Source organism: Homalodisca vitripennis, chromosome 3, assembly GCF_021130785.1.
Source record: "Homalodisca vitripennis isolate AUS2020 chromosome 3, UT_GWSS_2.1, whole genome shotgun sequence".
NCBI classification, from domain to species: domain Eukaryota; kingdom Metazoa; phylum Arthropoda; class Insecta; order Hemiptera; family Cicadellidae; genus Homalodisca; species Homalodisca vitripennis.
Window position 1 is genome coordinate 40,878,075 of NC_060209.1, and position 18,905 is coordinate 40,896,979.

The following is an 18,905-nucleotide window of genomic DNA, read 5'->3' on the forward strand; positions in this document are numbered from 1 at the left end:
ATATATCAACATTTGCTATTAATAATGTGCTGCTTCTAACATCCAATGAGTTCCTATACATAAGTGATATTGGATTTAGCTGTAGATATTATCCAGCCAGATGTAAACCCTACTGGGGTACTCATCAGTGATACTTAACTATATATCCAGAACTTAAAGAACGTGTATTGATTTTCTTAAAAGTCCAAAAATCACTATCTACACTCATATAGTTAATAAGGTAAAATTGCAAATATGTTTTACAAATTATGTTACTCATATCAAACTCAATAAAGTTGAAGAAAGTTAAATTTCCAGACCTGAATTCCAATGCATTATATCTTGCAGCTATTGACTCACCCAACATATTGTTTGGATTATTGGATTATAAGAAATTGTGTTGTTGTGTTGTGTTGAAACTCTCCACATCTGAATCGTTACCATACAACACAGAATATACTAACCTGACATGTAGACTTGATATTATTGAGTTTGCTTCCAATGCCAGAGATGCTATCTGAAAACTCAGTCTGGAACATGAAGCAGGCAATGCGTTCGGTGAAGTGTGGGATATCGGCCAGCTCCAGGAGGAATTGTTCCGGTTTGTCTAGTGGCTGGTCCGAGCCGGAAGCCACATGGTTCCTCAGGAGAGCCAACTCCTCATCCGTTGCTCTCTGTCACACATACACTCTTATACTGGACTAAACGCATTGAACAACTAAATTCTGTGAGGATCCACACATTTGTATGAAACTTTATTGAAATTTGAACGTGAATATTGATGCTTAATTGAAATGTTTGATGCAGTACAACAACCTATACATTTTCTGAAACTAGCTAAAAAGGTTAATAACAACAATATTTGGGAATTTTTGAATGAACTATAATGATTACTTATTAAAAGCATATATATTATATAATATTCATTGCTACAATTAATATGCATCAAAATATAAGTATTCACTACATTGTTGTTCTCTCCATTTTGGGGTATTAAATTTGTAAAAATACGGACAACAATTTAAATTTCACCAAATATTGGGTGGACGCATCCACTTCGCTTTCCCCCTCTCCCTCATCCCCAATAACAGTGTCCATGACTAATATATGCTGAAAAGTCCAAAAGCATTTCTAAAGCCTATGGCTTTTGGAAAAAATTTTCAATTTATTATCTCTTTTTGTCTTAAGATTGGATTGCTAGGTGGCTCTGTTTCAAGTGTATACAATAATCTACAGGTGTTTCAACTTGGTTATCCAACATTTAATATCAGGAAACCGAGCTTTGCTCGGTATTTTTTCTGGTAAATTTTGTTTCGGGATTCATTGTATGATATACTTGTCCACAAACAATAAAACTATAAATGACATAGCTATTTATTGTTCTGTCATCTTCTTCATTAAAGGGTGCTAGAGCAAAAGATGTGTTTATGTTTCTTATTTTTTTATGAAACTCTTCAGAATATGGGTGACGGTTAAAAAAAAGGCATACTGATTCATTGGAAAATTTGGAAACCTGTGTACATAAAAAATGAGTGATTTCGTATGCTTTTGGGAAAATAATCATATCTATATAATTACTTATTCAAAAACTCTGGTTATTATTAATAGGTATTGTCTTTTACGTATATTATATTCTACTTAAAAATATGTTTATATATGTACGTATGTATGTATATAGAAAAAATAAATTTTATGTCTGAAAATTTAAGTTTGATCATGAAAAACCATTGAGTATATTAAAAAATTGTACACATGGGAAATGTTATATTTTGATTTTACATGTAATTTTGTATAAATTTACAAATTTTAAAGCTCTAGTATTTCAAATATATAATATATGAATACATAATCCAATTATGTATATTTGCAAAAAAAAAGTTTTTATCATGATTACAGACAAAATCTTGTAGGCTACATAGGAAACAAAGCTTAAACATATCTGCTTGAATATAAGACTGACTTTCAGATGAAATAAACAAGTAAAGGATACATATAGAATACAAAAATAATACTGTTGTGACTTGTAAATCATGAATATATATTACGAAAAATTATAAAAGTCCACCGCCGATAAATTGCACAGTTGCTCTTAAAAAGTTAATTAGTTAATTTTTAATGTATAATTCTAAGTGTATAAAAACTGTTATACTCACCACATCATAAATTTGCTGTAAAGCTTCTAAGCTCACTGTAGAAGTGTCGAAATTATAAATAGCTGAAAATAAAAACACCTTTATTTGCAAAATTGTACGTGTTACCATAAGCCCTGTTATAAAATGTACCTTTAGTAACATTGCAACATATTTTTCTCTAGTTAAATCTCTATATTCCAAGTTTATATATTATTTTTCCATAGATATATCATTCAGTTTTGCAGTTCACACAGTATCGAATCATTGCTTACACAGTGAAATATTTGAAATATTTCGGCATCATTGTGGAGAGATACCTTCAGTCAAGAGATGTTAAACTGCAACTGTTAATAATATGCATCCATCTGTACAGAAGAATTAAAATGATTGGCTGAAGCTTAATCAATCACGGTATAATTGAATAAAATAAGAAAAAATTGTGATGCCTTCATTATTATGGGCTGCCAGGTTATCAACAATTTAACAATGTGTTCTTTAACGCTAACTTCTACTGAGTATTTCAACAGTCTTCCTTATCACCCTTGGGTAAGAGTAAAGAAATTTTTAAGTACTTTTGTTTTGTCAAATTCCATTGTTTTTTTGGTTTTGGAATTGTGGTACACTACGGCAATTGTTTCTGTGTGCAGGCCGCAAATGCTTATTGTTATCAACAGACCAAAACTGTATTAAAGCCACCTCAAAAATTTAAGACCAGTGAAGTATACGATTTCATTGTGTATGCTACAGTCTATGAAATTCCATATTGTAGTTGCAGTTCAATCTACATTAAGAAAACAGAACATATAATATCTACACGAATGAGTGAAACACATTAGGGATACAAAATGTCCGGATAAGGAAACAGATTCAAAACCAAAGATGTAATACAATTAGTCAAAACAAAAGTACAAAGTTGATCACATTGATCATTGATAGATTAAGCTATTGTTAATAAAGCTGTGAACTTTTCAACACACCTGTACAGATAAAATATTGGCAGTTTCAGTTTAATATCTTTTCACTGAAGATGATTTTCCACACTGATGCCAAAATATTTCAATAATGACTTGTGTAAGCAATGTTTTAAAGCAGTATGAACCATGAAACTTAAATATTGTTATGAACCGGTCACATAAGCTTAGCAAATAAGATTTGGAGAATTGTTATTATTTATTTCAATACCAATCCAATTTATGAATTTGAAATACTATTCTGATGCCAATATTAATTATACAATTTTATACCTAATTTCTTTTATGTAGAAAAATTATTCTTATGCTTCAATATAGTACAAAAGATATGTTAATACAGCCAATAACTCTTCAAAGGAAGAAAGGATTCTAAACACCGAGGAAAGAATACAGGATTTTTTACTAAACACGCAAGATATTTCACTTGTTTCTTGTCAAGATACCTATAAGTGCATGACTAGCACTCCACTATTTGTTAGGAATCTTTATAAAAATTAAACATTCTGGTTACATTCAAATTATTTTATGTTGTGATGACTTCTACTATAATAGTTAATTACATACTTGAAAATAAGATTCAATGCTTATGTTTAATGTTCTCAAATCTTTAATGATGAACATTTTCTATCTGACTAAAAGGAAAAGAAAGCTCTGATTAGAAAAAAGGGTTGTTTATGTTAAATATACCTTGGCTTCATGATTTAACCAAATCAAAAGGTTATAAATAGTTTTGGTTAGCATTTATAGTTATTATTTATATTTTTCATACCATTTTCAATTTCAGAGAAGTCCACATGTAGGCTCTGAGACAAAATTCCAACATTTTGAGATCTCTTGCTATCCAGAATTTTGGCTACCTGAAAATAAGTATAACATATTGTGATGTACTTTTTGATAACATTATTAAAAAATATTATATTTTATAGAGTGTAAGATGTATCTTTTAGTTCTTTTCATTGTATACAATCCATTCACTACACTAAGAAGAGGAAGTAATGTTCCAGTTGGCCAGTCAAGTTCTAATACCAAAGCTAGAAGCTATGCTTTTATAATCATCAGCATAAACAACAAGCGTTTATTATTGTAACAACATGGTGCCAAGTGGATTCTTATGTAAAATTTGATTAAATATCATTAAATATATTCTCTCTAACTCCAATTTTACGTACCTGTGCTTTTGTTGGTTTCACCACTTTCTTTTTCGTGCTTTTCTTGTCAATAACTTGACGGGAGAACAGTTGAGCAAACTCATCGATATTATCTACTTTAACCTCCTCCAGTTCTCCCCACAGAGGGACACTAAAAATGGAGATTTAAAGTTAGATTATAGTTTCATGAGAAAATTAGATGAACATGTACATTACAGAGAACAAATATAAATACACTTTTTTAAGTAATCTTTAAAATAATAACTAAATTAATCAGTTAAATAACTAAGTAAATTAATCAAATAATTAATTAATTGTAAAATAACTTACTAAAAATGTTTAAGGCAATAGATTTATAAACTGAAATGTTTGAAGAAATAGTGAGAAAATATCATTTCACTAACTTTGTGACCACTTTTTCCTTCCACTTTAATATGAGAAAAAGTATGGAGACAGTTATTTTTTTTCAGTGTAATGCTTGTTTTTTAGAGCTCCTGAACTACTTTTAGTCTCTAAAAAAGTTATGTTTGGAAAATATCTGTAGTCTCCTAGAAGTAGTCAATCTGCACTGGATTTCATTTCATTGCTATTAGTAGATATACTGGGAAAAACAGGGAAAATCTTTGATTTAAACTCAAAAGGTTTGTCACTGAAAACTTACCATTGATATTTGGTCTGAATAACTTAAGTAATCATAGTTGCTCAGATCATCTACCCTAACATGGTGGACAAACTGGGTTTCCCCTTGGCTTATCGTAATGACAATAGAAACTAAACTTCAGCGCGTTTTGCTATGTCGGTTGGGTCGACCATAAACCTACCATAATTATAATTCTGAGTATCGGCACATATGATATAAACTAGTCTCCTACACATTTCAAATTTAATAGAGACCCAAATAACTATATAACAGGATTCATCATGAAAGTAAAACAGGTTATAAGTTGAAAATAAGGTAAATATCCCTTCCGGCTCAGTCAGAAAATAGGTAGATTTCACTTAAGGCTGTCATCTTGAAACGTCAAACTGAAGATGCATTATTATTTTAGATATTTGATTCGGACAACACTGATGGGAGAATAACCCTTAATATTTGCATGTTAATGTAATCATAACATTTAAAAAGACAATAATCTTGAAACTATAAAATTAGACCTTAATTCTTAAAGTTAAAAAAAGAAAAAATTTGATATAACTATATAAATGTCTTTGTAAAAACGTGGACTTGGTTTAGTTATAATTAATCTGTAAACATATCACTTATAATTCTTCAATGGTATACTTCTATTACTTTAAACGGCCACCATCTTGAAAGCTTAAAAGTTACTGAAATATAAGTAAGATTATATATTGCTTGGAATTACTTGAAAATGTTATGAAGTGTTAATTTTAATTTACCTTAATAAATAGACTACTTGAGATAAAAAGTTAGCCCAAATACGAATGACTGCCGTCTTGAAAAGTTTTTCCTCGGAATGTTATTTATATAATTTGTTTTTCAGTAAGAAAAAGTCATACCCATAAAAGTAAATAAAGGATTTACATGTCAGGAGAGTTATTCTATAGCTGTAAGACTAATCGTAAAAATCACCTTCGGTTCTGAGGAGCCTGACTCTCCTCCACAACAGGAGGTGGCACGACCACTCTTGTCCAATACAAAGGTTTCATCGGCACTGGAGGGTTCAGAGGCTGTTTACGGAATGCTGTAACCAAAATTACTGTGAGTACCAAGGTGTTTATAACACGCCTAAATGGTTCAATTAAAGCAATCAAGAAATCGCTATTAAAATAGTGTCTCCTCTCTCTAAAACTCCTTCAGAAAGTTATGATTAATTAAAAACATTTTTAAGTGTCGGCTGATGATGTTGGAAGATGAAGTATTTTGTTTCAATTACCACAAATCTATATACCATATACAGACAACCAAATGCTTTAATACAAATATATTTTGTCATTTATAAATTAACAGGTGTTGGTTGCACCCATTGCAGTTTCCCCCAATACTTATTCTTGCTATGGTGACAGCTTGCATGCTTACTTTATTTCACCATACCCGCACACAATCTTAACCCTTTGGGATCGGCATTAAATCCATATGATTTTCCTCTCATATCCGCATATCTTATATAATATTCATCGCTACAATTAATAAATATCAAAATACATATACAATAATATATTATACAAAATAATATTTTTAATTTCGCCAAATATTGGGAGGACATGTCCACCTTGCCCCCCACCACCCTTATTAAATTACTAGTGTATTTGATGAAGAAAAAGCTCCAAATATGGATACGAGTTTATATTATGTTGATACTAGAGACCTAATTGGGACGGATTTTGTTTTTACTCTGAAAATAAAAATACTTTTAAAGCAGATTAATCTATAACATAGATTCCATATTAAAAAACACATTACTTGGTTCATTTAAAAGCAAATAATAAATAACCACTTTATAGTTCCAACCTTGAAGCTACTACACTTTGTAAATTATTTTAGGATTTCATTTAAATCTCAGTCATTTAAAGAGGAAAAGTCAAATACTGCTATTTAAATCCGAGTAAAAGTGACGTAGTACATAGTTATACTAGCATTGAGTGGTGACACAGAACACAACCGGGCACTATGCAAGCTGAGAGGACAACCACCTGAGACTAAATCCAAACTGAGCGAGAAATAAGTTTTGGCCACATTTCAAGCCTCCCAGTCACAAAGGGTTAACATCATTTATAGACAATTATTTTATTCAAAAGCTTAAAATTATTAGCTCAAAAGAATGCCAGTTTGATCACATGTGACTTTCTGTATACTGGTAGTGTAAATTCATAACTATACAATTATTTAAATACCGTTTTATATAAAAAAAGTTGTATAAAAGGTATTTATTTTAAGAAATAATGAAACACAAAATTAGAATGGCTACCATTTATATATATTTTTAGAATACTATGTATAAAAACAGTATTGAAAACTTATAAAATAGTGAAAGTGAGCAAACTACCTTCACACTATCTCTTGTGCTTGCAATTTATTATGCATTTCAATGTATGCTTCACTTTTCATGCATTATGCAATCTTTAACAAATTTTAGTACTGGTGTTTTTAATTTTAATATAAGCTTTAGTTCATCATTGTAGACTTAAGAAGTGGGATTACTTAGTTTATGCACATGAAGAGTACAAATATTGTGCACGATATTGTGGTATTCAAAACAAAAGGGCAAAATATAATTAGAGAAATGTAATTAACTGTAGCTTATTTTAGGTAATTTGTATATGTCTGGGAATAAAAGTATTAAATATATAATGAAAAAGAAATATGTCTTGAATAATATTGTAAAAACATTTTGCAAAAATCTATTTTAATTCATTTGACTATATTTAATGATAATTCATTTTTAAATTCGTACTCTACATAATTCTATTGCCACTACAATTTATTGAACATTTTTCAGAGGTTTTGTAAGTTTAAATTCAAATTTGTGCAAATCCAATGTGATTCCAATTAATAACACTATGACAATTTCATGGGATAAGTACTGTTGGAAGTTTTTATACTATTTACCATTAACATTTCTTGCATCATTGCAAAGAAATTGATTATACTAGTTCATTTGTTTTGAAATTGAAAATAATAAAACACTGGGGTGTGAAATATCATATGCTTTCTTTCTACTCCAAGTGACTTTCCTTTTAAACCTTAAATACTAATTAAAATATGTTTATGTTATTAACTTACTTGCTCTTTGAGCATTCCATCCTCCAACAGGGGGAGATGGGAATGGAGCAGGAGATGGAGGAGGGCCTAATCCTCCAGGAGTTGGAGGGGGAGGTGGTATCCCCATTGACAAAGGAGCTAGTGGTGGTGGAGGTCCAGGAGGAGGGGGAGGGCCCATTCCAGGTATGGGAGGAGGAGGGGGTGGTATCATACCAGGTATGGGAGGAGGAGGGGGTGGTATCATACCAGGTATGGGTGGAGGAGGTGGTGGTATCATTCCAGGAATTGGAGGAGGGGGAGGAGGAGGTATCATTCCAGGTATTGGAGGGGGAGGGGGAGCTATTCCTGACATAGGAGGGGGAGGAGGAATCGTAACTCCTGGTAAAGGAGGGGGAGGTGGAGCCATCCCTGGCATGGGAGGGGGAGGGGGAGGAGGGGCTATACCTGGAATAGGAGGAGGAGGGGGTATTCCTGATAGTAATGGGGGAGGGGAAGGTATTACTGGTGAGGATGATGTATGAACTTTTTCTGATACTAAAAGAGAAGGTGATGAGGGGATTAAATCTGGAATAGGAGGGGGAACAGACACTAGTTCAGACGTAGGAGATGAAGGCGTATCGTTAGATATAGATGATGCAGCGACATTAGGACTTGTTAGGGAGGTAGCAGATGAAGCATTGGCTGTGACTAATGAGGGAGAAGAGAGAACTTCTAAATCTAAATGCTTGGAACCATTTAGAGAAACATCAGCATCTGTAGCATGAATTTTGTTTTCTGAAAATGTCTTCACAGGTGATCTTGAAGTAGCAGTTTGAGGTGATTTGTTTTCAACTGGAGACTTCTTATCAGGAGACCGCAGAGAGACTGATATGGAGGAAGGCGATAGGGGAGTGCTTGGGTCAGCTCTTGACCTATCTGGCTCAACTCTTTCAGTTATTAGAATAGAAGTAAACTTCCCTTCTGAGTTGGGATCTTTGCTTGAGGAAATGATTTTGCTCTCAAGTCGTGAAGTAGTAGAACTTATGCTGTAGTGGCCATTTTGAGTCTGCTTATGTCTTGGAGATTCTCCATTTTTTGGTGATGTGGAAGACAGTGTTTTTTCTCTAGTAGGAGATTCAAAATCAGCTTTAACACCCTCAACAAGTGACTGTAAAAATAAAGTTGGAGTTAGATATGTGGATTTAAAAGTAACTTTTTGCAATATCATGGACAAAACTATGAAATTTTAATAGATAAAAATAGTTTTCTTATAGTTTTTTTTTATTATTTAATAAGAACACAAAGATATAATTGTTATTCTTAAAATGATGAAATAGATTTTGGAGGGCAATTGTTTCTAATTTCACTGACAAACTCTATAGGCTACATATGCCTCCTCTGAAAACAGGAAAAACATCACTTTTTTATCATTCCACACAGAATTTCAGGATTTTAAAGAAGTAGTAGTATGGCTATTTTGAACTAGACCTATAAAGAAATGGTCAAAACTAGAAATGGTCAAAACTAAAGAAATTAACTTTTTTGTGTGATAATTAAGTCTTAGGACACCTTATAACTTTTAAACAACAAGAGATATTACAACCATATCTGGCATACTATTAATGGTAACAGTAATCTACTTTCCTAGGTACATGGTGATCAGATGTCAACTTTGGGGGACAGTCTATTGGGGGTAAAAAGAAAATCTTTAGTGACAACCTATGTTGAGTTGAACATCATTGTAAAGGTCTAGCTGAACTGAAAACAATGTCACAAACCAGACTTAAAAATGATGACCAGTTAGAAGAAAGTGCTGATTAAAGTTTAAAAAAAGTTTTTAATGCGTTGTACATACGTAATAACAAAAAATGGACCTGTTACAAATTGAAGGGAATACATATTTTATGGAAAATTGAAGAGAAACCCTAACAGGCCCACTTCTTTCATCCAACAATGTACTTCTTTTAGCAGCAAGTATTTCTTATTACGCTTCGCACATTGCCAGACTGCCGGAGGGTAACATACTTTGAAATTAGTAAACTCAAATAAATATTCCCTTCAGCTTGTAACAGGTACAGTACTAGTTATTTCTTATGTACAATGTATTGAACATTTATAAAACTTTAAATAATAATTTCTTCCGACTGGATCAACCTTTTGAAGTCCAGTTTGTGGCATTATTTTCAGTTCAAGTAGACCTTTAAAATGATGTACAACTCAACATAGGATGTCACTAAAGATTTTCTTCTTAACCCCAATAGGCTGTCCCCCAAAGGTGACATCTGATCACCATGTACCTAGGAAAGTAGATTACTGTTACCAGTAATGGTATGCCAGATATGGTTGTAATATGTCTTGTTGTTTAAAAGTTGTATAAAAAATACTAATTTAAATGTTCATTGATTAGTAACTCATTATTGATTAAAAGTGTGTTGTTATTTTTCCTGTCTTAAAAAAACCTAAGATGGTGCAATAAGTTTTTTTTATAATTAACTTCTTAATATAAACACACATAGTATTTTAAAATTACTGAAAAAATAGAAAATATTTTGATCACAGTTACATTTTTTACAGTTTAATAGGTACATTTTTATTTGTTTCTTTTTTTTGCAATGCAGCTTCCATGCCTAGGAGTACTTTGTTGAAATCCATGCTACAGTTTTCTACATGTAGCGCTTAATTATTTAAATGGCACTTACCCCACATTGAAAACATATACAGATCACAATTTCAACAAAACAATATATTCAAATTGCGATATACAGTAATGCATAAGGCATATAATAAATACTGAACATGAACAGATTATTAATTAAGCAAACATGTTGCCCTGGAACTAGATAAGGGAGTTCACTGATAAGTGATCTTCACTCATGAACATCCAGACAGCAACTCTGAGTTCAATATGTTTGTAATATCTGATAAACGAATTTTCCTATTTATATTTTGTAATTATTTATATAGAGTATACATTTTGTAGCAATATAAAACAAAAATTATAACTTTCAAGTTTTCAAACTTTTATGAAATGTTTAGTAAAATTATAAAAAAACATATTATCTCTGGCACTTTAGTGAGATATATGCAAAAAAATCTGGTGCTCTCAGATTTAAATGTCCACTGATATCCAGGGCTTTCAACCCGCTTCACATTACTTTTTGTACATAATGGTTACATTTAAGAGGAATTAAATTGTTTATGTGGTGTGTAGAATTATGTAACTTCCTTCAGTGATATTTCTTACACACATGTACACGTACGTGCACATGCACACTAAAATGAAACTTCATTTCTCCATACAAGTATGATTTCTATTATGTTGCATATACAACCATGGAATTTGGCTGAGCGTCATTGAAGCCTATACCTCAGCAGGCTAATACAATATCTCTTTTGTTTGGCTGGTAAAATAACAATTTCTTTGTTGTAAGATTGTCTATCTTACTATATGTCAATAATGAAATGAGCTAAAGACAAAGTTTTACGTTAAACCTTAGCAAAGCCTGTTACCTGACACATTGTATGACATACTTCTTCCTTGTATAGAAACACCAAATTTAAACAAGATACCAGGCTTACAACAATGAACCATTTCACACGATTGTGTAATGTTTATTTACCTGAATGTCTGCTAATGTTTTTGTCCTCTCTTTTTCCTGCATCAATCTGTCAATCTTAGCCTCTAGATCTTCAATTTGTTGTTTTTGCTCTTGTACAGTGCGAGCAAGCTCCGTGATGAGACGTTTTTCACTTTCACGTTGTTTTTCATCTGTTCCTGAAAATATCAAATTTTGGGTGAATTTTAATTTTTAATTATAAACTTACACAAATTAAATTACTAGTAGATATACAAGAGAGTTAATAAGTAGTCTCATAGCTCTGATTAACATGTGATTAGAATAAATTCCCAAACATTTTATACTACATATTATAAAGTCTTTAAAACCACTAAAAACTTGTTCTAGACATTAGTATTGAACTTAATTTCACTCTCCAGTGCTTGGGTATCACTACGATGTTGAAAGCAACAGTTCATACTCTTTACAAGAATTCGCTAATGAATATGTGTATATTTTCATTAGAGTGTTAAAACACACAATTTCTATATTCAATATGTACAGCCATCTTGATTGTAGCTCCACATGAACAATCTTATACCTCTTCCACTTTTCTGACCTTATTTATTTCATTCTCTTATACAAACTCTATTTTAGGGTATAAAGGTTGTCATAACACAATTAGAATTTTCACAAATTAATTAATAAACATCATGTAAGTTTACAAACTAAAGCTAGTATAACAAAATGCACTTGTAGTATAAATCAAAAACCTATTACATTTCCCAATCCATAGGCTGTTTGACAGCACCGACCACCCCTCAAGATAACAGCAGCTCCTCGAAGTTGCAATAACACTGAATGACCAGCCATTTATTAAGTTTAGCTTTAAAACTGGTTGTATGAGCTAAGTTCTTCAGGAACTGAGGGAGTTTTTCAGAAAATAATCTTGGTACAGTGTGTTTCAGAAAATGTGTTTCTATAGCGAGTGTTCTAATTATGTTACCTGATATTTGATGCTAATAGCCTATTGTCGAGATCATAAAGAATGGTTTCAGGTATGTAAATTGATAGAAAAGTTTGAAATTTGTTTAACCAGAAAGCATATCTGCATGATTCATTAACTTTCAATGTCCGATATACCTAATCGCTCTTTTTTTCTAAAATAAAATTTCTTTTTAAATTTCCTTTTGAAGAGGAACCCCATAGTATGATTGAATGTGTGAATAGAGGAAAGTGTAACAACAATTTGATAAAAATTGTTTATTTGCTAGAGAAGATATTTTTTTATTATGAAAAGTCCGGTTGATAATTTGGATGAGATATAGTTTACGTTCTTCCATTTCAGAAGAGAATCTACCTTAACAACCTGAAATTTAGTATCATTAACTTCCTCTAGTTCAATATCACCCATATTATAGTCAAAGTTATCAGAGATTTGATTGTTTTAATTCAAAATGTATATATTTGGTGTTTGAAGGAGTTACCATGTTAATATTTTGGAAATAACTAAAAATCTGATTGACCAAGATATATGTGTAGATTTATAACAGTAAGGTAGACCTATTAATATTTATTATAATTGTGTCATCAGCATAAACCATTAATATTTCACTGGGAGCATGTTTAGCAATGTCGTTAACAAAGACAAGGAACAAGAGTGGGCCCAGGACGGAACCCTGAAGGACTCTAGCTAGCCTTTATATACGGTCAATATCAGAATAAAACACTTAGGTAGCTTTGTTTTGGTTGTGTAAATTTATCTGTACAAACAAACATCGGTTATGTACATAATTTGCATAATTGTGTAACATACAGGAGAAATACTACCTTTCTCCTTTAAATATATAAACAACCTTTATCTATTTTATTAATGGGAGGGAAATTTGAAAGGTTTAAAATAACACTATCATAAATGCCCCAGGCTATACTATAAGGCTTATAACAAAAGGTAGAGGAGTCAAATCACTCATGATTGTCCTTTCACACCAAGTTGATGAAACAGGGCGATAACTATCACGAAATTGGGAATAATCTATAGCACTATGATGCTGAGATATTTAAAAAGGTTTTAGTTTTTTTAATTGAGAAATCTTAACCTTACCTACTCTTATACTTTTAGGTTCCACTTTCTTTTTTGTTATAGTCTAAACACTTTTCTACAACAGAAAATAATATTAGTTTATAAGTTAATAAATAGCTCAAAAACTTTTCTGTAAAAGGAATTAAAATTCAACATTGTAACTTACCAAGGGTGGTAGACTTGCCATTGTACTGTATCTCGATGTCCTGTCCTTGCAATGACGAGGGGGAGAGTGGTGGAGGCCATGCCACAGAGGTCAGGCGACCTGGCGTGGGAGGAGCAGCATTTACTGCCTCCGTGTGAGACCAGAAGTAGATTAAATCAGGCTGAAATGATACAACATCTATGAATTAAACCTATTTTTCTTATATAAACTACAAGTTAATTAAACGTTTTATTGCGGAGAATTAGGAGGCCCAGCATTATTTCATAAGCATGTCTCTGAAATAGGACATCCTTTACAGTCACCTGATAAGTTCCCCAACTGATAAATATTGAGCATTCTCACCATCTGAGGCAGACAGGAAATATTATAATAGAAAAGGTGGGTCAGAGACTATCAATGAATGTTGCCTACATCACAATGTACTTGAAATAATCTTTCCATCAGCAATACAGGAGTTCTTTTTCTGATCGTATGATACCCTCCACATCCGGCTCAAAGGATTGCAGCAAAAGTAAAAGCTTTCAATAGCTTGATACCACCAAATCACAGGTTATAGTTTGTCAAAAACTTTCCTGTCAATCGTAACAAGCCATCCTCCTGTTGACATATTGGCCCTCTAAGAGTTTATTCACATAATTAAGACTATGAAGCAAACCCAATAGAGTACGCTTAACCGACCAAGAAGAATTGGAGAGTAATAAACGATAAAATTTTATCACGTTAAGGGAGTCCAGCCAGGGCTATCTAACGCATATTACTTTTTTAGTTTATATTCCTAATATACATAAACTGTTTAATATGTAAACGTACAATTTCTTTGCAATTTATCTCAAATGTGTTGTTATGGCTTTTAGCTCTAGGATTTTATTTTATTTCTTTTAGAATCTTATTTATCATTCTCTTAATAGAATTATACACTTTTATAGAATGCTATAAATAATTATTTATATAACTCTAATTTTAAGCATACATTTTTTATTCCTCCTGTTAATATTTCTGATACTATTATAAGAACACATGGTAAATGGTAAATATTCAAAATTACCATATAGTTTTTGTTTAGAGTGCATACATTAATGAATATAACTGGTTTTGGTTAAAAGCATTTGAAGTGTACCTACTTCTATGTTAGTAAACTTCACTAACTAATGAAGGGCCTGTTTCTACATACCCTCTTCAAGCTTCCTCTATTACTCTATACATGATATATATGTAATAACAAACACCTTAGTCAGTGAAGTATGGCAGAAATGTTTAGCTTTCACCAACGTGGTATCCATGTATTTAATATAAAATAAAAGCATCTTGTAAGTAGTACATATTGTGATGTTATACATAAAATTAATCGCAACTAATCAGGGAACAAGAAAATAAAAGATTTGTCTTGGCCGGACTACTTTAACTCTGGATAACTATCCATCACTGATTCAGGTAAAAACCGGTCAAGAATCCACTGGAAGGAACTAATTCAGTTGTTGTTTATGACAGTAATTCTTTACTTTGTATTCTTCAAGGATGCCAGAGCCATTTTCTGTCATTCTTTTTATAAACTCTTCCTGTGATGGACTCGAGATAAGCCACTGACAAAAAAAAGCCAAGCTCACCCGGAAGAGAGCTTCGGCTTGAGGCACATCCTTGTCAGGCAGTTGTCGGAGCACACCGGCTGCTAGCAGGTGAGTACAGAACTGGGCAGCCAGCAGTCTCAGGTCTGACGTCTTCAGGTTCTGGCGCAGGTAGTGGTCCTCAGCAAACGCAGACACAAACCAGTTGATCAGCATTTGGCCTGCAAGAAACCAACATGTTATGAACATCAAAAAGGAAAAACACATTAAGAACTACAGTGTTGATAAGAAATTTATATTGTATGTTTGAAGTTTTCTACACTTGGCTTGTACAAAAAGTAGTACAAATTATGATAATAAATTAGTCAAGAAGTTACCGGTATAGGAATTGAGTGAACTATTTTAGTAAAACTGTTTTCCCAATTTCCGACCACTGAAAATATAGAAAATGTCCTAGTACCTACTCTTATAATCTTTAACACATGTGCACTTTACAACTCAATTAACTATGTAATGTCTTTAGAACAAGCAATACCCAGTAGCATATTCATCAATGTGTTAAACTCGTGTGTACAATAAATGTTGGATATAGAACTGAAAACTAAGTGTAGTTTTATTTCAGACAGTGTTATCCTGATCATGTGAAGGCCACATGAAAATAAAGTATGTAATGTGCACTCATATATTGTAACACATCAAAAGACTATTTCTTATCTTTGATATGAATTATGAATTAATGATTGTTATGATAAATAAGATAACTTCTCATAATTTTGAAACCAAGATATATTAGGGTACTTATGAAAATAAGAGTTCAGTTACAGAACTGAGTTCAGAACTCATAAATACACACTCATTATGTTACATAATTCTACAGTTCCTCATAGCATCCTAACAATGAAGATTTCATTCATGTCTACATTAAGCTTTTCCACAAAGTTATGTACTAACTATATTTTTTCAACCAAACGCTGTTTAATAGAAGGCTTTTATTCTAACCATCTGGAAGCTAAGGGTATCAATCTATAAAGGAACATATGCATAAAAATGATGAGGTCACCAGATTAAATATTTATGTTAATACTAATATAATTATATATTTATTTTAATAACTAATACAATTCAGGCAGACTCCAGCGTGCTCAGAACTACTGTGTTAGATTTATTTTTAATTTCAGACGTCATATGCATATTATACAATATTTTCACCAATTGTCACTCATGAAACTTAATCAACTACGTGAATTCCACATACTTTCTATTCTACATTTAATCATCAAAACCAAATATCATGTTTATCTTTCCGAACATTTCAACTTTTTCTCTTATATTAGTGAACGACCTACAAGAAGGGGAGCCACATTACTATTAATACCAATTCATCGATCATCAAATTGTAATAGGTCCTTTACTGTTGAAGCTTGTTGTCTTTGGAACGCTTTCCCCTGATGATATTAGATATATTGAGGACCGTGCACGCTTCAGGGCAGGGGTTAGGGACTTGCTGCTGGGGGGCCTGTGGGGGTGACGAGAGGTGCTGCTTGTTGCGGTCATGTGGTCAGTGGGTGTTTTACAGTGATTGAATGTGTCTTCTTGTTCTTCATTTTCAATTTTTCTTGTATTTATTACAAAAAATATGTATAGATAAATTTTTCTTTTGTATTTTAAGTTTTTAATTCATTTTAATATGTAGATTTTTAATTTAAGTTTATTTTTTTTGTATAGGTCAAGAAATTTTGTTATTTTATATTTATATTATAAGTAATCATTTACCTAAATTGAATCAAACTGTTGTAAATTTACTGTATGCAATATGAGGTTGAGTGGTAGAGAGAGAGAGAGAGCTTGATAGCCATATCTCCACGTCTTTAATAAAGCCATTTTTCATTTTAATTTCATTTCATTTCAGTATATTAACTTTAAAATATTATATATACATTAATATAATACGCCTAGAACTCCTGTTATAAAATTATATTTGCGACTTATTGCCTGAATATTATTATAAAACTGTCAAATTCAGCTTCATAACACATCAATTGAAATTTTAATTGGTGAAATCCACATCTACGTTTGAATTTTCTCTTTTCATAATTCATTTCACAAATAAGCTACACACTTCTAGGGCCAATTTTCATCCTACTAGGGCAAGGGAATAGAGAGAGTAAGAATGTGATTATAATGTGATAAAGGAAAACCAATTCCAGTACACTTTACACTCAAAACCTGTTATTTTCAGGAATTCTAGAGATAATTATTTATAATAAGTCTGTCTGACTTCTAATAGGACTAAAATACTTCTAAATTTGCTGTTTAACCTTGAAAACATTTGCCTAAACCCGGCAATTCTCAGAACATAGTAGCTCTCAGGCATAATTTGAGTTAATGTGAAATGACATTTTGAGACACTAAAAGAAAAGAACATCTTAAAATTGCACTGTAATGGATGTACACTAATTCTCTAGAGTCCAAAGGTTTGAACTTTAAGAAAGGAGAGAAAATATGTATTTATTGTAGTTGATCTTGCTTAACATATTTCTGCAATTAGTTTTATTGTAAATTAATTATGTTTATGTTTAGATAATTCCCTCATGTTATGTCCAATTCAAAACTATGTCTTAATTATTGAGATCCAATACACTACTGTCTACTACCCCTACTATCAATGTCTACAATGAATGGTAATTGGAAAATATAATGCACAAATATAGCCTAGGTATTTGAAGCACACAGAGATAACCAAACACCAACTGGAACTTGGAATTAATACACCTGGCTAAAAAACTTGTATGACAAAAAAAGTGTAAAAATTGTTTTTTGCAACTAACAAGTTATTTCTAACTTGAAATAGTAGGCCTATTATCAACATTCATTACAGAAATTTAAAAAACAATCACAATATTACTAAATTTAGTAGAACTTTTGTATTACCATATCAAATTATGATACAAGGTTTACAAAATTCAACACAGTTGATTTGAACAGTATCAATCACAGAATATATATTTAAAATGTAGAGTTAATGAAAAGAGTAATTTTTGTTTTACAAAACTGCTCATAGCTTAAATAATTACTTTAACTTACAAACATTTTTTACCAAAATTTAGTTAAGAAATTAGAAAACAAATTATTTCAAAATAACATTTATGTATAAGCATAGCTTATAAAAATATCTTGACAAAAAACCAATTTAGAAATAAACTATATTTTAAACAATAAATGTCTACTGTGTTCAAAATTTACATGTTCATTGACTTATTAAAATACACTGAGTTGAATGATTCTAAAAGAGGTAAATTATTTGTCAACTTTTAAGTTTAATTATTTTTTAAGACCAATAATTAGGGTTGTAACAGTTAAATTAGTTTCTATTATTTCTTTACATATGAAATTGTTGTAAATGACTGTAAAATATATGTAAGTCCTTTTACTCAAATGTAAATCAATTTCCTTAAGCATGTTGTTATTTTTAGTATATTTTGGTAAACTAGGAACAATCCTGCACTGTAATAGATAATGGTATGGTTGAGAGTGAATTTAATAAAGTTTATAATTATTTATAGCTGTAATTTTAGTTAAAAACTTATTGACTGTAGGTGCCTCTCCA

At 31.5% G+C, this 18,905-nt stretch overlaps 1 protein-coding gene across 4 annotated transcripts in view; it reads right to left on the reverse strand.

The window, feature by feature from the left end:
- LOC124356835 (formin-2) overlaps positions 1-18,905 on the reverse strand; it is a 70,000-nt gene that overhangs the window by 8,716 nt on the left and 42,379 nt on the right. For all 4 annotated transcript variants that reach the window (XM_046808074.1, XM_046808076.1, XM_046808075.1 and 1 more), the window contains 9 exons: positions 15,341-15,519; positions 13,737-13,896; positions 11,551-11,705; positions 7,973-9,098; positions 5,822-5,933; positions 4,252-4,381; positions 3,852-3,939; positions 2,133-2,194; positions 444-653 (listed from right to left, as the gene is read on the reverse strand). In XM_046808074.1, the coding sequence (XP_046664030.1) occupies positions 444-653; positions 2,133-2,194; positions 3,852-3,939; positions 4,252-4,381; positions 5,822-5,933; positions 7,973-9,098; positions 11,551-11,705; positions 13,737-13,896; positions 15,341-15,519 (2,222 nt within the window). The remainder of the gene's footprint in view (positions 1-443; positions 654-2,132; positions 2,195-3,851; positions 3,940-4,251; positions 4,382-5,821; positions 5,934-7,972; positions 9,099-11,550; positions 11,706-13,736; positions 13,897-15,340; positions 15,520-18,905) is intronic.